The sequence below is a fragment of the Mastigoproctus giganteus genome, chromosome 13 (assembly GCF_048544385.1).
Source record: "Mastigoproctus giganteus isolate SK-2022 chromosome 13, ASM4854438v1, whole genome shotgun sequence".
Lineage (NCBI taxonomy): Eukaryota > Metazoa > Arthropoda > Arachnida > Uropygi > Thelyphonidae > Mastigoproctus > Mastigoproctus giganteus.
In genome coordinates, this window is record NC_143587.1 from 160,495,250 (window position 1) to 160,518,108 (window position 22,859).

The window sequence follows — 22,859 nt, forward strand, 5'->3', positions numbered from 1 at the left end:
TGAAGTTTAACATTGACAAATGCAAAGTACCGCATATGGGTAGAAGTAACCCCAGAGAAACGTACAAGAGAAACTGGGTGGTACTACACTTAGGGTTAGAAAACAGGCCTTGCATGTCGGATTGCATATCATCCAAATTTCTTGTAACGACTGACTAAATGGTTAAAATATATTTATTAAAATAAATAAATGATATATACATAAGATAAAACAGAGATAAAATAAGATAAAAGTGTTAAAATACAATAAGATAAGGGTGTTAAAATATAATATAATAAAAGCTTCAATATACATAGCAGCTTTCGAGACGAAGTGCCTCTTCATCGGCTAGTCGGTGAATGGTGTATTTCAGTATATATTGATGGTTACAATATATACTGAAGTATACCATTCACCGCCATACCGCCAGCGCTCATCGCACTGCAATACAGTACATTCTATAATAGGGTGTAAATGCACTCCCCCTTATGTGATTCATAGTATTATTGTTGGTAGCTATATTCAGTGCTTCAAGTCATGAGCGCTGGCGGTAATCACGTGAATAGTTGACGATTTCAATATCCCGTCGGGGATCAAGATTGTGCTACTCAACCCAATAATGCTCGGCAACTTTTTTTTTTTTTTTTTTTTTATGAAAACCCCAAACACGAAAGGTATCAAAACCTATAGTACTTAGTACCGTGCATGGGTTGAAGGAGAAGTATGGGGGGAGGGGGATGCCGGAAACTTTGCTCTAGAGACTAAACATGGGTTTCACCACTTCAAGCCTCCAATAAGCAAAGTGGTGGTATTACACCGATTGATGAAAGTCATCTACCACCTACAACTGCGGAGTGTTCAAAATTAGCGGTTCAAGAGCCACCTCATACTCAGAAACCCGGTCTTTCAATCTTCTACCAGACTCACCTACATAACAGCCCTCCACACAGTGGTAGAAAATGAAAAAAGACCTGGGAGTAACTGTGCAGTCAGATATGAAGTTTTATGAGCAATGCAGACAGATTGCCAGAGTAGGACATGGGGTCTACGTGTAGTTAATTATATTCAGGAATTTTGCTAATAGGGAAAAGGTGATTATCCCTTTGTATAAGGCAATGGGCAGACCACGCCTTGAGTATTGCATACAGGTCTGGATGCCTCATTTTAGTAAGGATGTAGAGTTGCTTGAGAGTGTACAGAGAAAGGCAACAAGATTGATGAGGGGAATGAAGGGGTTCTCTTACCAAGATAGGCTTAAGTTCTGCAAATTACGGTGGCTAGAAACTAGGCACCTGTGAGGTGATCTGATTGAGGTGTACAAGGCCTTGAATGAGTTGAGCCCAGTGAATTCTGATGGGATTCTTCTGCTTGCTCAGATTATGAACCTGAGGGGGAATAAATCCAAATTGAGGAAAGACAGTTGTAGAATAGATGTGTGGAAATTTGCCTTTAGCCAGCAGGTGGCTAATTGCTGGAACAAACTGCCACTGTTGTTGTGAAAGTTCATAGCTTAAATTCAAGGAGGAACTGGGCAAACTTTTAGAGGATGTGCGAAATTTTTTTTTTTTTTTTTTTGCTGATGTTACATAAGCTCATACGCTTGCTTTCTTGCACCACATGCCTCTATTACTATATTATTACTAACTCCTATTCATTCTTTCACTCTCGAGAGGCTTGATGAAGCTTTTTAACACAGAAAAAGAAATTGAGATTTTCGAGTCAACAAGATTCAAATTTCGAGCGCATTAGAAAAGTTGCTAGATTTCTAAAAAATGGTTACGCATGCTACTGTGAAACTTATAAAGAAAAGAAAAGGCTGTCTTGGAAACAAACGATTCTTGAAGCATTTCTAAAGACGACACCTTGTGCTTTCAACAAAGCAACAACAACAATTGCCGAGCCAACAATGAGTGACGAACCATCAACGAGTGTGCATTTAGTCTATGATGATGAAGAATAAACATTCTTTAATGAAACGACAGAAATAATTTCATTATTTTAGAATTTGCTTGATCTTAAGTTTTCATTTCTTTCGATAAATAAATCATCGTTTAACCATAAACTATTGTTTTGTTGACCTTTACTTAACATTACTATAGTCAAATTTCATTGTTGAGAACATAACCCTGTTTTTAACATTACATCTATGGGAAATAAATTCCCATAGGAATGAATTTAATCAAAGTCGGGAACTACTTGTACCCTACTCTTGATTAAACCTTTTCATCGTATGCATCATATTTCTACAACTGTTGATTTAAACAAAAGGCAATATTCTAAAAAACTATATGTAATTATTGAACAATCAATAACACATAAAAATAAAGCTTTTTACATACTGTAAAAAGTTCTAGACATTAGCTTGCAAAATAAAATGAAAAAATTTTTCTTATTTGATGTTTAGATATTTTTAACTATTTCATTCCTGTAACATTTAGATTCTATACTGTAAGGGAAATAAAATGAAGGGGACTACAAAATCAGGACTGAGCTTAAAACATTCCCATGAATCAAAAGAACATATACTCAATACCAGTACAAATTGAATAGATTGAATGGAAAATCTATTTCAAATAATGGAATAGATTTTCCATTATTTGAAAATTGAATAGCTTTACCAGCTCCTAACAGTTATCAACGATTTTTTTTTTTTTTTTATGTAAACCCCAAACACGAGAGGTATTAGAACCAATAGTACTTAATACCGTGCTTGGGTTGGAGGTTGAGAAGATGAAAGGAGATATTTGTCAACATTGGACTTGAACTTCTGTAGACTATAATTTTCAGGAAATATTTAATGAAGGCAGGTTGTTCCAGAAAATGGCAGTTGAATGAATAAATGAGGAAGATGAAAAGTTGTTTCTGTGAGTTTGAAGTTGGACAGTAAATGGATTTTGGCTAGTGGCTGCACGTGTTCGGACTGTTTTGAAACAGAGAGCGGGAATTATAGAAGCCAATTCAGAAGAACAGTGCCCATGGAAATATCTGTAGAAAAGGCATGCAGCAGAAAGAGTACATCTATGAGACAGCGAGTGGAGAGAGACTGTTAGAGATGAATCATTAATTAACGCAACTGCCCTCTTCTGAATGGAATCAAGAAGCCTGAGAGAGAGAGGTTTTGGGAGCACAACCCCAGATGTGGGAACAATATTCCATGGTAGAGCAGATATGCGATTTATACAGAGCGAGCAGATGTTTGGAAGAAAAGTAATGCCGAGAGCGAAAGAGAAAACCAAATTTTTTAGATGCAGAGGAAGCAATATTTGTAATGCGCTTGTGCCAAGAGAGATTAGAAGTCAGGGTAATCCCCAAAAGAGATATATATCATTTTGTCTAGAAATCGGAGTGTCACCAAAGATAAGCATAGCAGAAGAAGAATCCTTTTTGCGAGATATAAGACAAGACTGAGTTTTAGAAGGGCTGAAATCAACTAAGTTGTCTTTGCCCCACTGGAGAATTACCTGAAGATCGGCATTTAAGGAATTGGTTTGGAAGAACTATCATTGGCAAAACTATAGACAGGATTTCCAGTCAATGGAAGAAGGTCATTAATATACAAGAAGAAGAGTGGGGGAAAGAACTGAACCTTGGGGGACACCAGCATTAGTGGGGAAGTTAGAACACAGAGAGCCATCTACCATCACCCTCAGTGAGCAATCAGAGAGAAAACAGGATAACCAATTACAAAAAACAGTTGGCAAACCGTAAGATGGAAGCTTGTTTAGAAGACCTTTATGCCAAACATGATCGAAAGCCTTTGAGATGTCAAGAGCAACTACTTCTGTTTCACCAAACCTTTCCATTGAATTAGTCCATAAATAGATAACAGAAGCCAGAATATCACCAGTGGATTGACACCGACGGAATCCTTACTGGTGATCGTTGATCAGACAGAAGGTTTCTAGGTAGTTTAAAAGTTGGCGGTTAATTGATTTCTCCATTACTTTAGAAAGAGAAGAAGTAATTGCAATGGGATGATAACCCCAACTGGATGGGAGAGATTTGTCACCCTTTTTAGGAACTGGCTGGATATAAGCAAATTTCCAAGCAGAAGAAAAAACACCTTTGGAATAAGAAAGTGAAAAAAAGGCAGCAAAGAATAGGAGTAAATTCAGGAGCACAGGTTTTGAGAACAAGTGGAGAAATACCATCAGGATCTGGAGCTTTCTTAGCATCAAGATTCGTCAAAATTCTTCTGACATCCTTTTGACGGAAGACCACAGGAGACATTAAATGGAGCATGTTGGAAATGGTGGGAGGTGTTTTACCAAGATCATTAATACATGAGCTGGAAGAAAAATGGGATGCTAGCAGGTCAGCTTTATCCTTGGCTGCAGTGGCAACAGAACCATCTGGTTTGGACAGATGGTTGAAGTAGAGATGGGCAAAAGTTACGGCCAATAGCTTTGGCAAGAGACCAGAATGCTCAGCTACCATTAGGGCAAGAAGCAAGTTTTCTACTCTTAGCCTGTTCAAACTGTAGTTTGGACTGATTAATAACTGCTTTACAATTGTTGCGAGCTTTGGTGTAGGCCAAAAATGAAACTGAAGAATTAGAAACAAGCTAATTACGATATGCAACATTCTTCTCTTGAACAACCTTAGCACATTTATTGGAAAACCAAAGTTTAGATAAAGAACGAGATTTTAAAGTGGAGTGTGGGATAAAGGATTCCATTCCTGCAAGAATAATTTCACTGACACGATCTGAGCAAGTGTTGACATCAGAAGTTTTGAAACAGTAATCTGACCAAGGAAAAGAAGAAAAAAAATCTCACAGGTCATCCCATTTTGCATTCTTGTAATGCCAAACAACACAGAGGTTGGGAATAGCCATGAGATAAAGGCTCCATTGGAGAAGAAACAATCACCAAGTTGTGATTTGAAGTGCCTAAAAGACCTCTCACTTCGACGTTGTACTTAGAAGGGTTGTTTGTGAGAAAGAGATCAAGCGTATTGGCTGTATGGTTAGGATTGTCCAGTATTCTTGTAAGTAAATGAACAATCTGTGCAAGGTCATTAGTAATTGCAAAAGCATCAGCATTTCGACCAGCTGGGTCGGTGTGACTAGAAAATGGAAGCCAGTTGGTGCTGTGAATATTAAAATCACCTCACTGTTAGGAAAGTTGGACTGGAGAAAATCAAGTTGCAAAGAGAGGAAGTCAAAGAGCTCCATGTGATTAGTGGAGTTGGGAGAACGGTAGAAAGAACAGATGAATTTGACACAATGAGGGAGAGAGATTTTAAACCAGAAAAGATCAAAGCGAGGAGATTCCAAATTGCCAAGTCTCTGACAGGGAATATCAGAACGGACATATGCACAAGTACCACCTTTGAGGAGAAAGGAATCATACAGGGAATAATTTTGGCATCTGAGATGAGCAGCAGTTGAATCAACCGATAACTGACATTCTGTCAGAAAAAGTACATGGGGCTTGGCAGTCTGCAAGTGGAAATGGACATCGTTGAGATTAGAATTGAGACCATGTATATTTGTGAAATGAATTAGGAAGTGTTTGGGGGGATTTAGATCTTTTTGCAGATAAGCTTGCTCTATTAGTTTGACAATTCATGGTGTATTCAATAGTAAGAAAAAGTGGGTGGGACATGCTGTATGAAGTAATGAAATTTTTGGATATGGCGTACACATGGTAAGAATATACCCAGATCCTTGACATAACATTGCCTCGACAATGCTCCCCGCATACACACTACCCAGACTCCCTCCAGTCACTATCTGGCAGAATAGAGGTAGCAAGATTATACACTAGCTGATTCGGAAGCCTCCTAGAGAGTTACTAATAGGTTCGGTCCGGTGTACTAACTAGTGGCTGGCCTTCGAACACCATTTTAGAGCTGTACCCTCGAAATGTAAGGAATACTGGATCTCGCTACGATGTTCATCGTAACCTCAAAAGTCGTCAATCATACTGCATGATGGAAGAGATGGGAAAGGGTTGACTGGAACTTAGCTCTAGACACTAAACATGCGTTCCACCACTTCAAGACTCCAATAAGCAAAGTGGTGGTATTGCATCGGTTGATGAAAGTCATCTACCACCTAGTACTGCCTGGTAACAGAGGGGCGGCATTCATCCAATGTGGTGCAGGCGCCACACCTCAACCCCTGCTTACGTTGGTTCTCACCTTGGTGGTCACCCACCATGTACTTGTGCAATGAGGTTATACCCAGGATTATTAACAGTCCCACCATCGTGAAGGTGCAAGCAGAGGATCTGGTTGTCACAGACTGTCCGGACTTTGCCGAAATTGGGTTGACTTGAGTGTCACCCGAATATCAGTTCCATCAGCGTTTTTAGACTCCAGGTAGCAAGTACAGTTTGTCTGGCATATCTGAGAGAATGTCTGTGACAGCCTCAAGGACCATAATGGACACAGGTTTCAATATATCTTTCAATGAACATAATTGTAATAAAATTTTTGTTAATTAGGCATTCCTATAATGGTTTCTGCAACTGTGCTATCACCAGAACTGACTGATCTGATTTGGTGAATCGTGATCACACTAGTAGCTATGCACCATTTGCCACTAGTATAGCGGCAACACCCTGGCAGTATCTTCAAAAATTTATTTGTATATTAACAAATATCAATATAAATGAGAAGGTGAAAAGAAAAAGCCAATTTCTACTTGTCCAATTTTAAAGCAAATGTGCATCTGCAAACTCAAACTATATAATAACTGGCATCTCCTAACATTAAAATTATTTTTTCACAATTAATTCTTTTCTTTTTAAATAAAATTATATTAATCAAATTAAGTAAATTTAATTCCATAAAATTCTTTTCACTGAAACTGACTTACTGCTACATTCTTCTCCAGCAGTGTTTTTGGCCTTCCCAGTTTACTAGAAAAATAATAACATAAGTTACCTATTCAATAGAATTACATTAACATTTTCAGCAAAGAAAATAATACAGAATCAAAAAGAAAGTGCTTAAGCAGCATACAGGTAATGCAAATATAATATAAGGTAATGTAATTGCTTTTGTAAAGGTGACTACAGTGATCTCATACAGTTTTTAAATTTTATGATGTGGGACCAATTGATTACATTGCCAACAACAAATTCTAAATGGGAAACATTCAGGGAAGTAATCATAGAAGCTACTAGGCTTTTCATAACAACTAGCCACCGTGAGGGGGGGGGCATCCGTAGCCGAGTGGGAGTGCAGTAGCACACACTCTCTGAGTAGACCAAGATTCAAGCTGCTGACTGCTAAATACGGTTGATTTGCCAAACCAGACTGGACTAGTGTGGCAAATTATGGTCTATTTTCCTCAACATGAATTGTTGAACAGACTTCCACCCTGCAGATAATGTCTGCTTTTTATCTTACCTTTAAGTCACAGTGGCCAACTGTTCCAGGCTTACTGTTTGCTGTATTTCCTGTTCAAGGCTTAAGTTTAAGCCTGGAACAGGAAATTCTGTTCCAGGTGGTGTCAAGCAAAAAAGAGGCCTAGAGTAGATATAAACTAGTCTATATAAACAATCAAGCCACAGAGGAGGCAATGATACTAATGAAAGTACATCAGATTAAATGTCTGTCAGATTATGAGGAGTCTGGCAAAAAATGAAAGGATAAGAAGCAAAGACTTCTTTACTTATATTAACAGTAGAAGGAAGGAGTTGAATCACATTGGTCCACTTGATGTGGATGGTTTAACTGTTGATGATCCTATTACGGTTGTTGACAAACTGAATAGATATTCTGCATCTACATTCATCACCTCTATCTTCTGGAAAGAGGATGCAAGACATATCAAACTCAAACAGGGAACAAAATTATTTTTTTTTTATAACTGAGAAGGTGGAAGAGAAATTGTTGAAGCTAAACATAATAAAAGGCAACTGAGGTCAATGGGATCTATCCAGTTATATTAAGGGAGACAACAAAGTTGGTAAACAAACCTTTAGCCCTAATGATGAGAGCATTTTTGGATTCAGGGAAGGTCCATATGGACTACAGGAGTGAGAATGTATCCTCAATCCACAAAAGGGAGGATCAAAAGGTGACGTAAGTAATTAAAAGACCAGTTACCTTAACTTCTGTTCTGGAGAAAATAATGGTCACTGGTTAAATAAGTAATGCAGGACCATCTAGACAGGGATGCAATTATAGTTGAAGTCATAGCGTGGATTGGTTAAATGTTGATCTTGTCTGACCAGTGCGATTAGATACTATGATGCAGTAACAAAGGAACTGCATACAAAAAAGTAATTTTGATATCACATATTTTGATTTCAGAAAAGCTTTTGATATTGGTGCACATAAAAGACTGCTGTACAAATTGGAGCAACGTGGGATTAAGAACAAGTTACTGCAATGGATAAAGAGATGGTTGAGTGGGAGAAGACAGAGTGATTATCAATGGACACTGCTTGTCATGGAATCTCATAGGGTGGGACCCTTTCTGTTTTCTATATTTATTAATGATATAGATGAAGGCGTCAGGTTAAATGTCTACATTTGCAGCAGAGCCTAACTTGAGGATATGCAGGCCCTAGCCAAAAGTATTTTTGGGGCCCATGTAAAATGTTTATTATGAAGTGGCATTTAATCTTTTTGGATTAATAATGATAAATGGATAGGTTCTGGTGCCATTTTGTGAAGTCATGGACCCAAAGGCACATTCAAAAAGCCTCCTGTGAACAATTCTTGCTTGAAGCTGCTTTTTAAATTACTGATATTATACTATTCTGCTTTAAGATGAAGTGGCTATTTGTTCAATACCATACAGTTGAATACTTGTTATTTGATACAGATGAATAAATTTCACAAAAATTAACTTGTGGAATATCAACCACAGAAAGGTGACTAATTAGGAGAATATATTAGTTACTTAGAGACTCAGTTATACTGCAAAATAAGATATTTATTCAATTATTCCCAATGATTTGAAACAAGTTTTTTCAAATACTCTAAAAAATACTCTACAAAACAAAATCACAACACAAATAAAGTATAAAAATTCACTACAGAAAATGAAATAAACAAATGTAAAACAGGTTCCCAACTCATGAGTCCCGATGCCATTGAGGGGGTCATGGAAGAAGTTCAAGGGGTCATGAGGAAGTATTAGCATTAGCAAGGGTACATGATGTAAGAAGGCAAGCTTATATAGCATCAGCCAAAAAAAAAAAAAAAAAAAAAAAAACACACACACCCTTCTCAATTCACCCATCCACTAGCTCTAAATGTTTGTCTACTGCCTTGAATCTATTTAAGCTATCACCTTCTACGACGACAGATGGAAGTTTGTTCCAGCGATCAACCACCTGCTGGCTAAAGGCAAACCTCTGCACATCTATCCTACAACTGTCTTTCCTCAATTTGAATTTATGCCCTCTCAGGAGATTATTCTGAGCAAGAGGAAGAATCCCATCAGCATTGAGAATGCTCAAATCATTCAAGGCTTTATAAACCTCAATCAGATCACCTCGCAGTGCCTAGTCTCCAAACGCTGTAATCTGCAACCCTTTGTTACATTCACTAATCTTGTTGCCCTTCTCTGTACTCATTCCAACAGCTCTACATCCTTCTTAAAATTAGGCGTGCAGACCTGTATACAGTACTCAAGGTTTGGCCTGACCATTGCATTATACAAGGGGATAATCACCTCCTTATCCCTGCTAGAAAAATTTCTGTATATCATTGACAAGACACCAACCATGAGCTACTCTTGCAGACAGTCTGCACTGCTTAGAAAACTTCATATCTGCCTACACAATTATCCCCAGGTCCTTTTCACTCTCTACCACTTTCAGTGTAGTACCACACAGTTGATACGTTATTCTGGGGTTACTGCTTCCCATATGCAGTACTTTACATTTGTCCATGTTAAACTTCAGTAGCCACCTCTCAAGCCTAACTGCCCAAATTTTCTAGATCCTGTTATAGAAATATGAAATTAGTTTAATAATGACATAAATCCTACACTGGCATGTAGTCATAACCCCTCTAATTGTACAGTAATTAACCTTTACAACTTTTTTTTTTTTTCATTCATCAAATTACAGTAAATTATGAGATTCCATATCATCTTTGCAATGATTGCTTTAGTTTCTTCTTTTTTTTTTTTCTTTTTTTTTTTTGTGCAGAAAGAGCCAAACGGAAAAACTAATTTCATTAACTTTTCATTAGAGGAGAATTATATTGGCTATTTTTTGTATTTTTCTTTCTTTTATGCTTTCTTAGCATGTTGTCATTAACTTTGTGTCTCTTCTACAAACTCTACACATATTGGCTACATGCACCTTTAACACATGAATCACCTATTCTGTCATTTCAATGTTTGACATTGCTCCCATCCCTGAGCATAATATCTGACATAACACATGAAGGATTTGATTGTACAGATTTTTTTTTTAAATTATGAAAACCCCAAATATGAAAGGCCTTATGACCTATAGTACTTAGTAACGTGTGTGGGCTGAAGGTTAAGAAGATGAAAGAAGATACTTGTTTACATTAGAAATGAATTTCTGTAGATTGTAATTTTCAGGAAATACGTGCGAAGGGAGGTTGTTCTGAATAACAGAAGTTAAAGGAATAAATGAGAAAGAAAAGTTAGCTCTTTGAGTTAGTTGAAGCTAGTCAGGATGCTGACTAGTTGCGGCACATGTTTAGCCTGGTTGGGAAGAGAGATGGGAAATTATAGAAACCAATTCAACAGATCAGTACCAAAGCAAGTATCTATAGAAAAGTCATGCAGCAGAAACACAATTTCTTTAAGACAGAGAGTGAAGGTATTTTGTAAGAGATCGGTGATTAATTAACCTAACTGCCGCTTTCGAATGAATTCTAGAAGCCTGAGAGGTTGGGGGGGGGGGAATACTGCCCCAGATGTGGAAACAATATTCCATGCTATGGCAGATTTGAGACTTGTACAGAGTGAGTAACTGCTCAGAAGAAAAGTAACACTGAGAGCAAAAGAGAAACCCCAGTTTTTTAGATGCAGAGGAAGCAATATTTGTAATGTGCTTATGCACAGAACATGCAGTTGGAATTGGGCCATCGGCAAGTTGGAAGCTGGCAACTGCTAAGAAATTCTGATTAACTTTAATTTCAAATTATTCAAATGGAATAGAATAGGTAAAAACTAATGAGGTATAATGTAATGTACTATGCATAATTATCCTCTATAAGTTTTTTTACATATAATATTAATTTTAACATAATAGTCATTTGGTTTATTCTTTTCTATTCTCAAAAAAACATGTATGGTCTGAGGGTGGGTTCTGGCAAGGTTCAAGACTCTTTACCTTAATGTATAGTGACTCAGTTTATTTAGCTAGCTATTAACTATCTTAATAATCACATGCTATGAGAGTAGTCATTATAGTAACCTCAATTCTATGGAAAACCACCAATGTCCTTCTCCAACTATATATCATAATACCAAAGTTCACTTAATCTTCTTTTTAAAACTAAAACAAAAAAAGGAATCAGGTCTTTCATTTTTAATTGAAAATCCCTCAAATTTTTCTTTCAGTTCCTTGAAAATCTTTATATTATTCAAGAGTGCCACAAACTAGCAAAAAAACATTCTTAATTCTTTTACTCAATACTTCCATATAGCGACTGCAGCAAGCTGTAAACCAAATAATCTGGTACAGTACCAAGCAATTATGAACTCTAACAAAATTATACTTTAGAGGGCAGTGTTCAATCAATTTTAGCATTAGTTGAGGCATATGATGCAAGAAAGCAAGCTTATATAGCATCAGCCAAAAAAAAAAAAAAAAAAAAACCCTTCCCATTTCAACCGTCCAGTCACTCCAAATGTTTGTCTAGTTCAGCCTTAAATTTATTTAAGCTATAAACTTCCACAACAACAGGTGGAAGTCTGTTCCAGCAATCAACTACCAGTTGGCTAAAGGCAAACTTCCACACATCTATTCTACAACTGTCTTTCCTCAATTTGAATCTATGCCCCCTCAGGTTCTTAGTCTCAGCAAGCAGAAGTATCCTGTCAGCACTGAGCCTGCCTTATACACCTCAATCAGATCACCTCACAGGTGTCTAGTCTCCATATGCTGCAACTTGCAGAACTTAAGCCTTTCTTCATAAGCGCACCCCTTTGTGAACCCCTTTGAGGCCACCAGACCTGTATACAGTACTCAAGATGTGGCCTGACCATTGCCTTATACAAAGTGATAATCACCTTGCCTCTGCTAGCAAAATTCCTATATATCATTGACATAACTTCATGAACTGCCAGAGCAGGTCATGGAGTTTTGTTGCTGACAACAAAAAATCTAACCTTTATCTTTTTTTTCCTATTAACCTTTAATCAGAAGGCAGAAGAGGAAGTGGATTAGATACGTGTTGTGAGGTGATTGATTGATGAGGGACGTGACAGAATGAAATGTTGAGTGGAAGAGACTAAGAGAATTGAGATACGTGAAAACTATGATACACAGTTGTTGTTGTTAGTCATTGAGTGGTTGATTGGTAGAACAAACTTCCATTTATTGTTTTGATCGATAACTTGAAAAAATTCAAGGAAGCATTAGTCAAACTATTGGAAAAACAAACTATTGTTTTTAGGAGCATTAGCAACTAAGGCCATATTGCTCTCGGGATATGCAGTGGTCATTCCCTGACCTATCCGCATCTTCCGTATTTGGTGGTCATGGGCTCGAACCCCGGTCTAATCAAGAAGCGTGTGCTACGCACTGCTGCTCCTGCCCACCTGGCTATGGAGGCGTGTGTGTGTGGTATGGGTGTTTATTGGCGCATTAGCTGCTATGGCTATAGTGCGCCTGTTCTTAGGAATATTAAAAAATAATCCAGTTTAAATTAGTTTCAGTTCTGTAGCCTATTTATAAAAGATGATACACTCCGATTTGTTTTAAAAAGCAGAAAAGTTTGTTAACATTTGCATCCTCTCCAATGATATGATGTAATGTCAATGTTTCTGAATGATTATCCATATTTTGAAGTATTGCATCTCGATGTTGTTGATACTGCGGACAGTCAATCAGAATGTGTTTGACTGTTAGATGTTCTAAGCAGTGTGGACATTGAGGAGGATCATCGCCCATTAGTAGGTGGAGGTGAGTCAGATGGGTGTGTCCTATTCTCATTCGTGTGAGTACCACTTCTTCCCGCCGCACTGTCTGATTGCTGGAATGCCAGAACTTTGGGTTTTGTTTCAGCTGGAAAAGTTTGTTATTCGTTTGGTTATGCCATAATTCTGTCCACTGTGCATGGCATGCTGCTTGAATTAAGGTATTATAATCGGGCGCTGGAATAGGGACAGAAGTTAGGTCTGAATTTGGACTTTTGGCAGATATATCAGCCACTTCATTCCCTTTTATGCCTGAATGTGCTGGAATCCAGCAAAACTTCACTAGTTGTTGACGATCATAAATCTGCAATAACAAACTCCTGATTTTCATTACAATATGGTGATTCTTTTGAGATGTATTCTGCATTGCTTTGATTGAGCTGAGAGAGTCAGTATAAACTATATATTTTGCAGATGGATGTAAATTCAAATTTTGTAGAGCTAACTGTATTGCATACAGTTCTGCTGAAAAGTTGCTATACTCAGGTGGAAGAGAAGCTGATATGATAGCAGAGGGAAACACTGCTGCTGCTCCAACAGTTGACAGAGATTTGGAACCATCTGTATATATCGGTAAGAAGTCGGCATAGGTTTGAATATGGCTAGCATGGAGTTGTTGCACAGTCACTGCCGGTAGGCAATTCTTTCCCCATTGAAGGAAATAGGTATCAGAGGTCAGTTGAGGAAAGGTGGTCCATGGTGGATGAGAGTAATTCTTTATCTGTTGCCTATTGTGGAGAGGAACATTCCAGTTCTGCGATATTTCAAGGAGCCGTAGGCCAGCCGGTTGGATTTTACTTGGTTTATTTCTATAGAGATTAACTAGTGGTTGATTAAAAAGGTATGGCTGAATAGGATGCAAAGGGCAAGTCTGTATTTTGGCTGCATATTTAAGTAGTAACATTTTTCTATGAAGATGCAAAGGGGGCTCATTAGCTTCAATGTATAGACTCTGAGTTGGAGATGTCCTGTATGCACCAATTGCAATCCGCAATGCATTATATTGAATAGGATCCAGCCAGCGTAGCACACTCCTTCGGGCAGAATCATAAACTGGAGCACCATAGTCTAAACGGGATCTAATCAGTGCTCTATATAAGAGCAGCAAAGTTGTACGATCTGCTGCCCAAGAGAGGGCAGATAAAGCTCTTAGCATGTTGATCTTTTTAAGACAGGCAGTACGTATTAATTTAACATGATCTAAGAAGTTGAGCTTACTGTCCAGGATTAGTCCCAAGAATTTCATATTGCTGGCAATCGGAATGGTGGAATTTGAAATCCGAAGTTCAGGATCTGCATGCAATTTGCGTTGACAGCAAAAGTGGATCGCAACTGTTTTCTGTGGGGAAAGACGATATCCATTGAGCTCAGCCCACTTTTGAACTTTATTGAGGGACATCTGCAATTGCCTTTCGACAGATCTCATGTTCTGAGAATGGCAAGAAATAGCGAGATCGTCAGCGTAAAGGTAAGCCTCTACAGTATTTGGGAGTACTTTTGTAATGGAATCAATTTTAAGGGCAAACAAGGTTGCACTCAAAACTGATCCTTGTGGTACTCCTTCTCCCTGCGAGAATGTAGCAGAAAGGGAATTTTGATATCTCACCTGGAAAGATCGGCTCTTCAAGAAGTTCCTAATAAATATGGGTAGGTTGCCTCGTAGACCAAGATTATACAGGTCGCTGAGAATGCCATACCGCCAGGTAGTATCAAATGCCTTCTCTATATCAATGGAGACCATGACAAGGTGTTCGTTTTTCACAAAGGCATTGCGAATTTCAGATTCCGCCTTGATCATCAGATCTAGGGATGACCTGTTTTTGCGAAAGCCATGTTGACAATTACTCAGTAGATGTTGAGTTTCAATGATCCAAGTGAGTCGACTATGGATCATTTTTTCGAGAATTTTACCAAGGCAACTTGACAGTGATATTGGTCTGTAACTATTAGAACTGGATGGATCTTTTCCAGGTTTCAAAAATGCCAAAACTGTAGCGTGGTGCCAAGAGGTTGGATAGATATTTTCCAGGAAGATCCGGTTAAAAAAGATTAGAATCATTTGTAAGTTTTTCTCATCGAGATGCTGCAGCATGACATAATATATGCCATCTGGCCCAGAGGCACTGTTTCGTGTTGTTCTGATGGCCTGTAAAAGTTCACAATATTGCAGAGGCTGATTATATGGAAGTGACAGTGAGGTTCGAAAAGTGACAGTGAGGTTCGAAAGTTGATAGGTCTCTGTTCTTTGGCAGTCTTGATTTTCTGGAATTTTGGAGTGTAGTTTGATGCAGCCGATATTTCAGCAAAAGTTTTGCCCAAGGCATTGGCTATATCTATAGGAGCAGAGAGTTCTTGCCCATTGCAGGAGAGAATTGGGGAAGGAACAGTTGGAAACTTCCCAGAAAGCTGCCTAATTTTTTTCCATATTAGTCTGGAGTCAGTGTTCCTATTGATAGTTGATGCGAACCTAGTCCAAGAATCTTTCTTGGCCTGCTTTTGAATGTAACACGCTTTTGCCCTTAGTTTCTTGTGGCTAATTAGATTAGCTGTGGTTGGAGATCGACGGAATAAATTAAATGCTTTATTTTTTTCCTTCTTTGCCCTTGTGCACTCTTCATTCCACCAGTAGTTGAAATGCCGTCGGGACGGGGGATTTGATAACGGAGTTGAGTACTTAGTTGCAACTAAAAGGCGGGATGTAATATAATCAGTAACTTCATCAATGGGCTGTAGTTGAATAGTTTTTTTGTCAAGAGTGATTGCTGATTGAAATTTCGCCCAATTGGCTTTAGAGAATTTCCATTTCCTGCAGGGATGTTGTAATTGTGGTTGGGTAGTCAACAGATTACAAACAATTGGAAAGTGATCACTACCCATGGGATCATCCAGGGTGGACCATTGCATAGCTGAAAACAGTATTGGGGAGCAAATCGATAGGTCAATGGCAGAAGTCTGTCCATTGGGTAACCGTATATGGGTGTGCGAGCCACTGTTAAGAAGAGTGAGGTTTTCTTTTTCCAGTAAAGTTTCAATCAGTCGGCCGCGTCTGTCTAATTTAGATGAACCCCATAAAGGGTGGTGGCCGTTGAAGTCCCCTAGCAGGCAGATAGGGGAGGGTAGCTGCAATAAAAGTTCTTTAAGATCATTATAAGAGTAAGCATGGTTTGGTGGGAGATAAAGTGAGACTAGAGTTAATGCAGTTTGAGTAATCAGACGCACAGCGACAGCTTCGATTTGGGTTTGGAGAGTAATTTGCTTAGCTGGAATCCTTGTACTAATTAAAATTGCTACACCACCTCTAGCAGAATCGGATGTGTTCCGATCGCGTCTATAGATCGAGTAGTTTTTGATGGAAATGGAAATTTGAGGAGTTAAATAGGTTTCTTGCAGGCAGAAACCAACTGGAGAGTAGCGATTAATTAAATAACGGATGTCATCAATGTTTCCACGAAAGCCTCTGCAATTCCATTGCAAGATATTAGACATTATTTGAATTTAGAGGAAGAAGCTATACCTGACGTGGCTGTCTTATGGCGTTCTGGCTTTGGTTTTTCTCTTTTCGGAAAGGAAGGGCGACCAGTGTCCATCTCTTCTTCAGCAAATATTTCCAGAATTGGATCTTCCTGTTTGGATGGATACTCTGCCTCCATCGATTTGTCTTGGATAATCTTTTTCGAAGACGAACTATTATTATTTGTAGTGGCATTCACTGGCGGAGATTGAGATTTTGCTGGTATTGTGAGAGGCGTATTATTTGCTTGGTCTGAGTGCTTAATGGCACTGGACTGTTGCTGAGAGAGAACAGCCCGAGCCCAGTCAGAGATGGAAGTGTTTGAAGGTACGGTAACATCGGTTTGTGTGGCAATGGTTTGATATTTTTTTGTAATATTGGCATAGGTACGGTTAGGTATACTCGGTGCAATTAATTTTCTAGCCTCCTGATAACTAACTCTGTTTTCAACTTTATATTTCACAATTTTTTTCTCTGTTTTCCACCTCTCACATGTCTTAGAGTAGGCCGGATGGTTGCCTTTGCAGTTGGGACAGATCATTTCTTTCACCGAACAATCACTTTGAATGTGATCGGAGGATCCACAGTTGGGACAAACTGGGTTGCTTCTGCACGTTGTTTGAGAGTGGCCATACTTCTGGCATTTATAACATCTCAATGGATTGGGTATGAAAGGACGAGTGCGGCAAAGTAGATATCCAGCTTTTATTGATGTGGGTAGGCTTGGACTGTTGAATGTAAGAATGATATTTCTGGTAGGTGTGAGAATATTGTCTTTTTTTATCATAATTCTTTTTACAGCTATTACATTTTGTTCCTGAAGCTCTTCTTTAATTTCTTCCTCCGTCACATTCATCAGGTCCCAACTAGATATTACACCCTTTGATGTATTTAGGGTTGCATGTGGAGTTACTTTCACTGGAATACCAGCGAAAGTTGTCTTTTTAAGTAATTTTTCAGAGTGTTTGCCATTTATAGTTTCAATAAGTAAGTCCCCTGATTGCAGTCTCTTAACCGTCTTGGGAGACCCTGCAATACTTTCCAGATGTTTTTGGATTAAAAAAGGGGATAGCTTACTGAGAGGCTGGTCAGATAGCGAGTGCATGATTAAGAATGCAGGTAAGTCTGTCGCCGAGGGATTGGTTTTCAACCTCTTTGCTTGCGACGAATCATGGTCATTTTCAGTGTTTCGCCGACAGCTCGACGGCTCTAGAGTTGGAAACATATTTTGTTCCATGTTGGCTCCTCTTAGCCCCTGGCAGATGAACTTTTCTGCCAAGGTTACCGGCCCCGCCACAGGGAGGCAGGAGCAGTGCCTGGTGTGACCAAGCGAAAAGTAGTAAGTGGTTAGTAGTAAACTAGAAGAAATAAAGAAAGGTGCCTTTCCTTTCTTGCTCTGTACAAGTGTTTTTGTTACAAGAGCTGTTTTTAAATGAATAGATTTATTAATGTGAAGAACTCAAAATAACTATAAATCACTTTTGAGAAATCGCAGTAATAGCACAGAGAAATCGCTCAGTCACAATCGCTTGGCACCCGGGGCCGGCTATGGAGGCGCCACAATACATGCAATACACAGACACAAGCTTATATAGCATCATACAAAAAAAAAATAAAAAATAAAAAAAATTCCCATTTCACCAAATTCTTCCCTTCCAATAGTTTGCCTAATGCTTCCTTGAATTTTTTCAAGCTATCCATCAAAACAATAAATGGAAGTTTGTTCTATCAATCAACCACCCAATGACTAAAGACAAACTTCCACACATCTATTCTACAATTATCCTTCCTCAATTTAAATTTATGCCCTCTCATGTGCACAGCCTGAGCAAGAGGAAGAATTCCATCAGCATTGAGCTTGCTCAATCCATTCAGTCTTTAAAACCTCAATCAGATCAACTGATGCCTAGCCTCCAGACAGAGCAGTTTGCAGAACCAAAGCCTCTCTTGGCAAGAACACTCCCTTTTTTCCATTCACCAATCTCAAACTTCTCTGTACCTGTTTTAAGATGTGGCATGACCATTGCCTTATACAATGGGTAATCACCTCCTTATCCCTGCTAGCAAAATTCTTGTATATCACTGACAAAACTCCATGAGTTATCCTGGCAGCATTGCTCAGAGAACTTCATATCTGACTACACAATTATCCCCAGGTCTTTTTCGTTTTCCACTATCCTGAGTGTAGTACATACAGTTGGTATGTTACTCAGGGATTACTGCTACCAATATGCAGTACTTTTCAATTGTCAAATTATAAAGTAACAGAACTGAACCAAATGTGCCGCTATATTCCAAATAATAATGTCAAAATTATTTCCTACATTCAGCTGATGAGTAACTGTCAAATTAGATAACCAGGTTAGTTGAATATGATTTTCCTTTAACAAAACCTTTAACACAGCATGTGTATCCTTCAGAATTCCATTTGTATCGAAATGGAAATGTGTTGCACTCTTTATCACTGCCTCCATGATTTTCCTTACAACTGAAGTCAGAGTGGCCAGCAGGTCATTCCATGTCAAGCGGCCTAGGGGTCCCTGCTTGACCATCTTCAATTTGAAACTTGGTGTGGATGTTTGAACAATTTTCAAACGAAGCTGTGAAAAATTTCAGTTCGAAATATATATGCTTGAGGCACCAGCACCTTTTTTGTGGAGGTCACTTGTGTTATGCAGAATAAATCATAAAAAATTTTCAAAGTTTTAAGTGTTACTTTTGCACAACTGTGAGAGGTAGTGCTCTGAAACTTGGTATACCTAGGCAACTTTTGGCGGAGAATGCAAAACATTTGGTGTCCATGCTAAAAACCTTCATATTTTTACAATGTGGTCTAAAACTGCACCAAAAATTTGTCGCAACAAATTTAAGCAAGAAAGCCATAACTTTGAAATAAAAACCTTTGGTACCTTCTTCTTTGGACATTCCACTTATCAACTGCATGAATTCAGCCTAACTAAATATCAGCTCTTATACCTGTTTTCTGGCTGAGATATTTTCCTTCAAAGATTGACTCAAAATTTGAAAGTCAAATTTAACCTACCTTTAAGGGCAAATATCTTAATGTGGGACAACTTCAATTCTCTCATTTCTGCCACCACTGGAAAGAGCAGAGTTTCAGTTACAAGGATCTGTTTTGTGTCTTTGCACTTAAAGCCTTAAAATTAAGCCTAAACAACAAAGTAGTTTTATGTGCCGTATTGTTATTTTGTGAGATCTTTTTTGATGCAGAATACTTCCTTAATCCTATATAATGTTTAGAGTAATCTAGAAATAGAGTATATTCTAGAATTCTGGAATATTTTAGAAGAATTATAGAACATTCTTGAATTCCAAAAAAAAAAAAAAAAAAAACTGAACATTATCCCATTATCATCCTACTGGAATATTCTAGAATCATACCAAAAAAGTATAAATAGCTGATATTTGAACCATGCTGTTATTAATGTGTTTTATCTTCATGATGAACAGTTTGTTTATTTTGTTCCTCTATTTTTTATTGTTTGACTGAAATAAACTTAAGTTTTCATTTCTTGCAGAAACATTCACTTTTTAATCAGCATGAAAGCCATGGAATCAGAAGATTTTGCTGGAGATAAGCTGGACTCATGCACCATCAGTCATATGGATAATTCTGTTTGTCTGCATCATGAAGATTTGCTTTTGACAAAATTTGAATTTTTGCAGCATTCATGTTGCAATACTTTCCAGAAGAAAAATCATATGGTGAAAAAAAAGTTTTCAGGTAGTCAATGGCAGACTACCGGAAAGACCAAACAAAGGTAGACATAAAACCAGGCCAGAAGCTGTGCCCATCATGCCGAAAAGAGTCTAACAGCAACAGGAACATCAACTTCATCTGGATCAGACCATGATGACAAAATGCATGTGACTGAAAGCTTGAACACAAGTTTGATGGCTATTGGTATTTCTCCTCTGAAATTTCAGAGAATGGCTAAGAGAGACTCACAAGGTTATGCCAGAGTATTTGATACTCTATGCAGAGTATCAAATGACATACCATCATCATTTATAGCTCATGTAGATCAGACCAGGGAAACCAATAATCAATATGTGCCAATTGTTAATTTACAACCTGGCCAATACATTGCCTGTATTTATGACAATAATTGGTGATTGGAAATATTTGTGAAATTTTATTTGAAGAACATGATTTACTGTATTGGTAAATTTCATGCATCCTCATGGAGCAGCTTGCTCATTTCACTGGCCTGCTAGATAAGATGTTTGCTGGATTCCTGAACAACAAATTATTGCCAATCTTCCAGTTCCAAAAACAACAACAATGGGATGACAATATAGCATACCTGAAGTAGTAGTATCAAACCATCAATGAAAAATTCCAGTCCATTATGAAGCAGTGATTCAATAACTTCATGCTCACTTGCTTATTTCAAATTGTATTGTTTTTTAAATAAATTTTGCTGCAGTTATAACTTCTTTCAAGCTTAGAACATCATTTTTATGCTTGGAATCCTGAATAAAGACCACTTTTCAGGCTTGGGAACTTGCACTAAAGAAACCCATGCAATTCCTTTTCTAGTCATTTGCACCCCCATTGTAAAAAATACAGATCTTTTTGTGCACTGGCAATATATCCTTTCTCCTTAAACTAAACAGCAGCGTAATTGCAGAAAATGATGCAAGAAAGCAAGCTTATGCAGCATCAGTCAAAAAAAAAAAAAAAAAAAAAAACATGCTCCCATTTCACTCCTCCGTTTGTTCCAAGTACCCGTCCAGCTCAGCCTTAAATTTATTTAGACTATCAACTTCAACAACAAAGGATGGAAGTCTGTTCCACCAACCAACTACCCGCTGGCTAAAGGCAAACTTCAACACATCTATCCTACATTTGTCTTTTCTCAATTTGAATTTATACCCTCTCAAATGATTATTCTGAGCAAGAGGAAGAATTCTATCAGCACTGAGCATGCTCAAACTATTCAAGGCTTTATACACCTCAATCAGATCACCTCGCAGGTGCCTGATCTCCAGACACTGTAATTTGCAAAATTTAAGCCTTTCTTTGTAAGAGCAACCCATTGCTCCATTCACTAATCTTGTTGCCCTTCTCTGTACTCATTCCAACAGCTCTACATCTTTCTTAAAATGAGGCCTCCAGACCTGTATACAGTACTCAAGGTGTGGCTTGCCCATTGCCTTATATAAGGGGATAATCACCTCCTTATCCCTGCTAGAAAAATTCCTGTATATCATTGACAAGACACAATGAGCTACTCTTGCAGACCATCTGCACTGCTCAGAAAACTTCATATCTGCCTGTACAATTACTCCCAGGTCCTTTTCGTTCTCTGCCACTGTCAGTGTAGTACCACAGAGTTGATACGTCACTCTGGGGTTGCTGCTTCCCATATGTAGTACTTTACATTTGTCAATGTTAAACTTCATTTGCCACCTCTAAGCCCATCTGCTCAACTTTTCTACATCCTGTTGCAGCAGCATACTGTCATTAGTGTCCTTAAAAACACTGCCAACATTCGTATCGTCTGCAAATGTGAACATTAAGCTTGATATACCATCATCAATATCATTTATAAATACAGAAAACAACAATGGACCCAATACTGAACCCTGAGGGACTCCACTAATAACATTAGTCCACGATGAGCAGTGTCCATTGATTACCACTGTCTTCTCCCACTCAACCATCCCTTTATCCATAGCAGCAATTTGCCTCCAATGCCACACTGCTCCAATTTGTGCAGCAGTCTCCCATGTGCAACAGTATCAAAGGCTTTTCTAAGATCCAAATATATGATATCAAAGTTATTCTTTGCATCCAGTTCCTTTGTGCCCACATCATAGTATCCAATCAAATTGGTCAGGCAATACTTTCCCTTAACAAAACCATGCTGTGTCGGAGCTATAACTGAAGTCTCGTCTAGATGATCCTGCAGTGCTTCTTTAACCAGTGCCTCCGTTAATTTTCCTAGAACAGAAGTTAAAACTAACAGGTCTATAATTACTTGTGTTGCCCTTTGATCCTCCTTTGTGAATTAGGGTCACATTTGCACATCCCCAGTCCAGGGTACCACCCCTGAATCCAAAGAAGCTCTCATAATTATGGCTAAGGGTTTGCTTAATTCCTTTGCTGCCTCCTTTAATATAACTGGATAGATCCCGTCCACACCGGGTGCCTTTTTTTATGTTTATCTTCAACAATTTCTTCTCCACTTTCCTCTCAGTTATTACAAAATCATCCAGCACACTGCCAGAGTTTAACTCACC

At 38.3% G+C, this 22,859-nt stretch overlaps 1 protein-coding gene across 1 annotated transcript in view; it reads right to left on the reverse strand.

Annotated features, from left to right (window-relative positions):
- LOC150076552 (uncharacterized) overlaps window positions 1-22,859 on the reverse strand; it is a 382,951-nt gene that overhangs the window by 329,225 nt on the left and 30,867 nt on the right. The window contains exon 2 of the mRNA XM_090387042.1: window positions 6,806-6,848. Coding sequence (XP_090243168.1) covers window positions 6,806-6,848 — 43 coding nt within the window. The remainder of the gene's footprint in view (window positions 1-6,805; window positions 6,849-22,859) is intronic.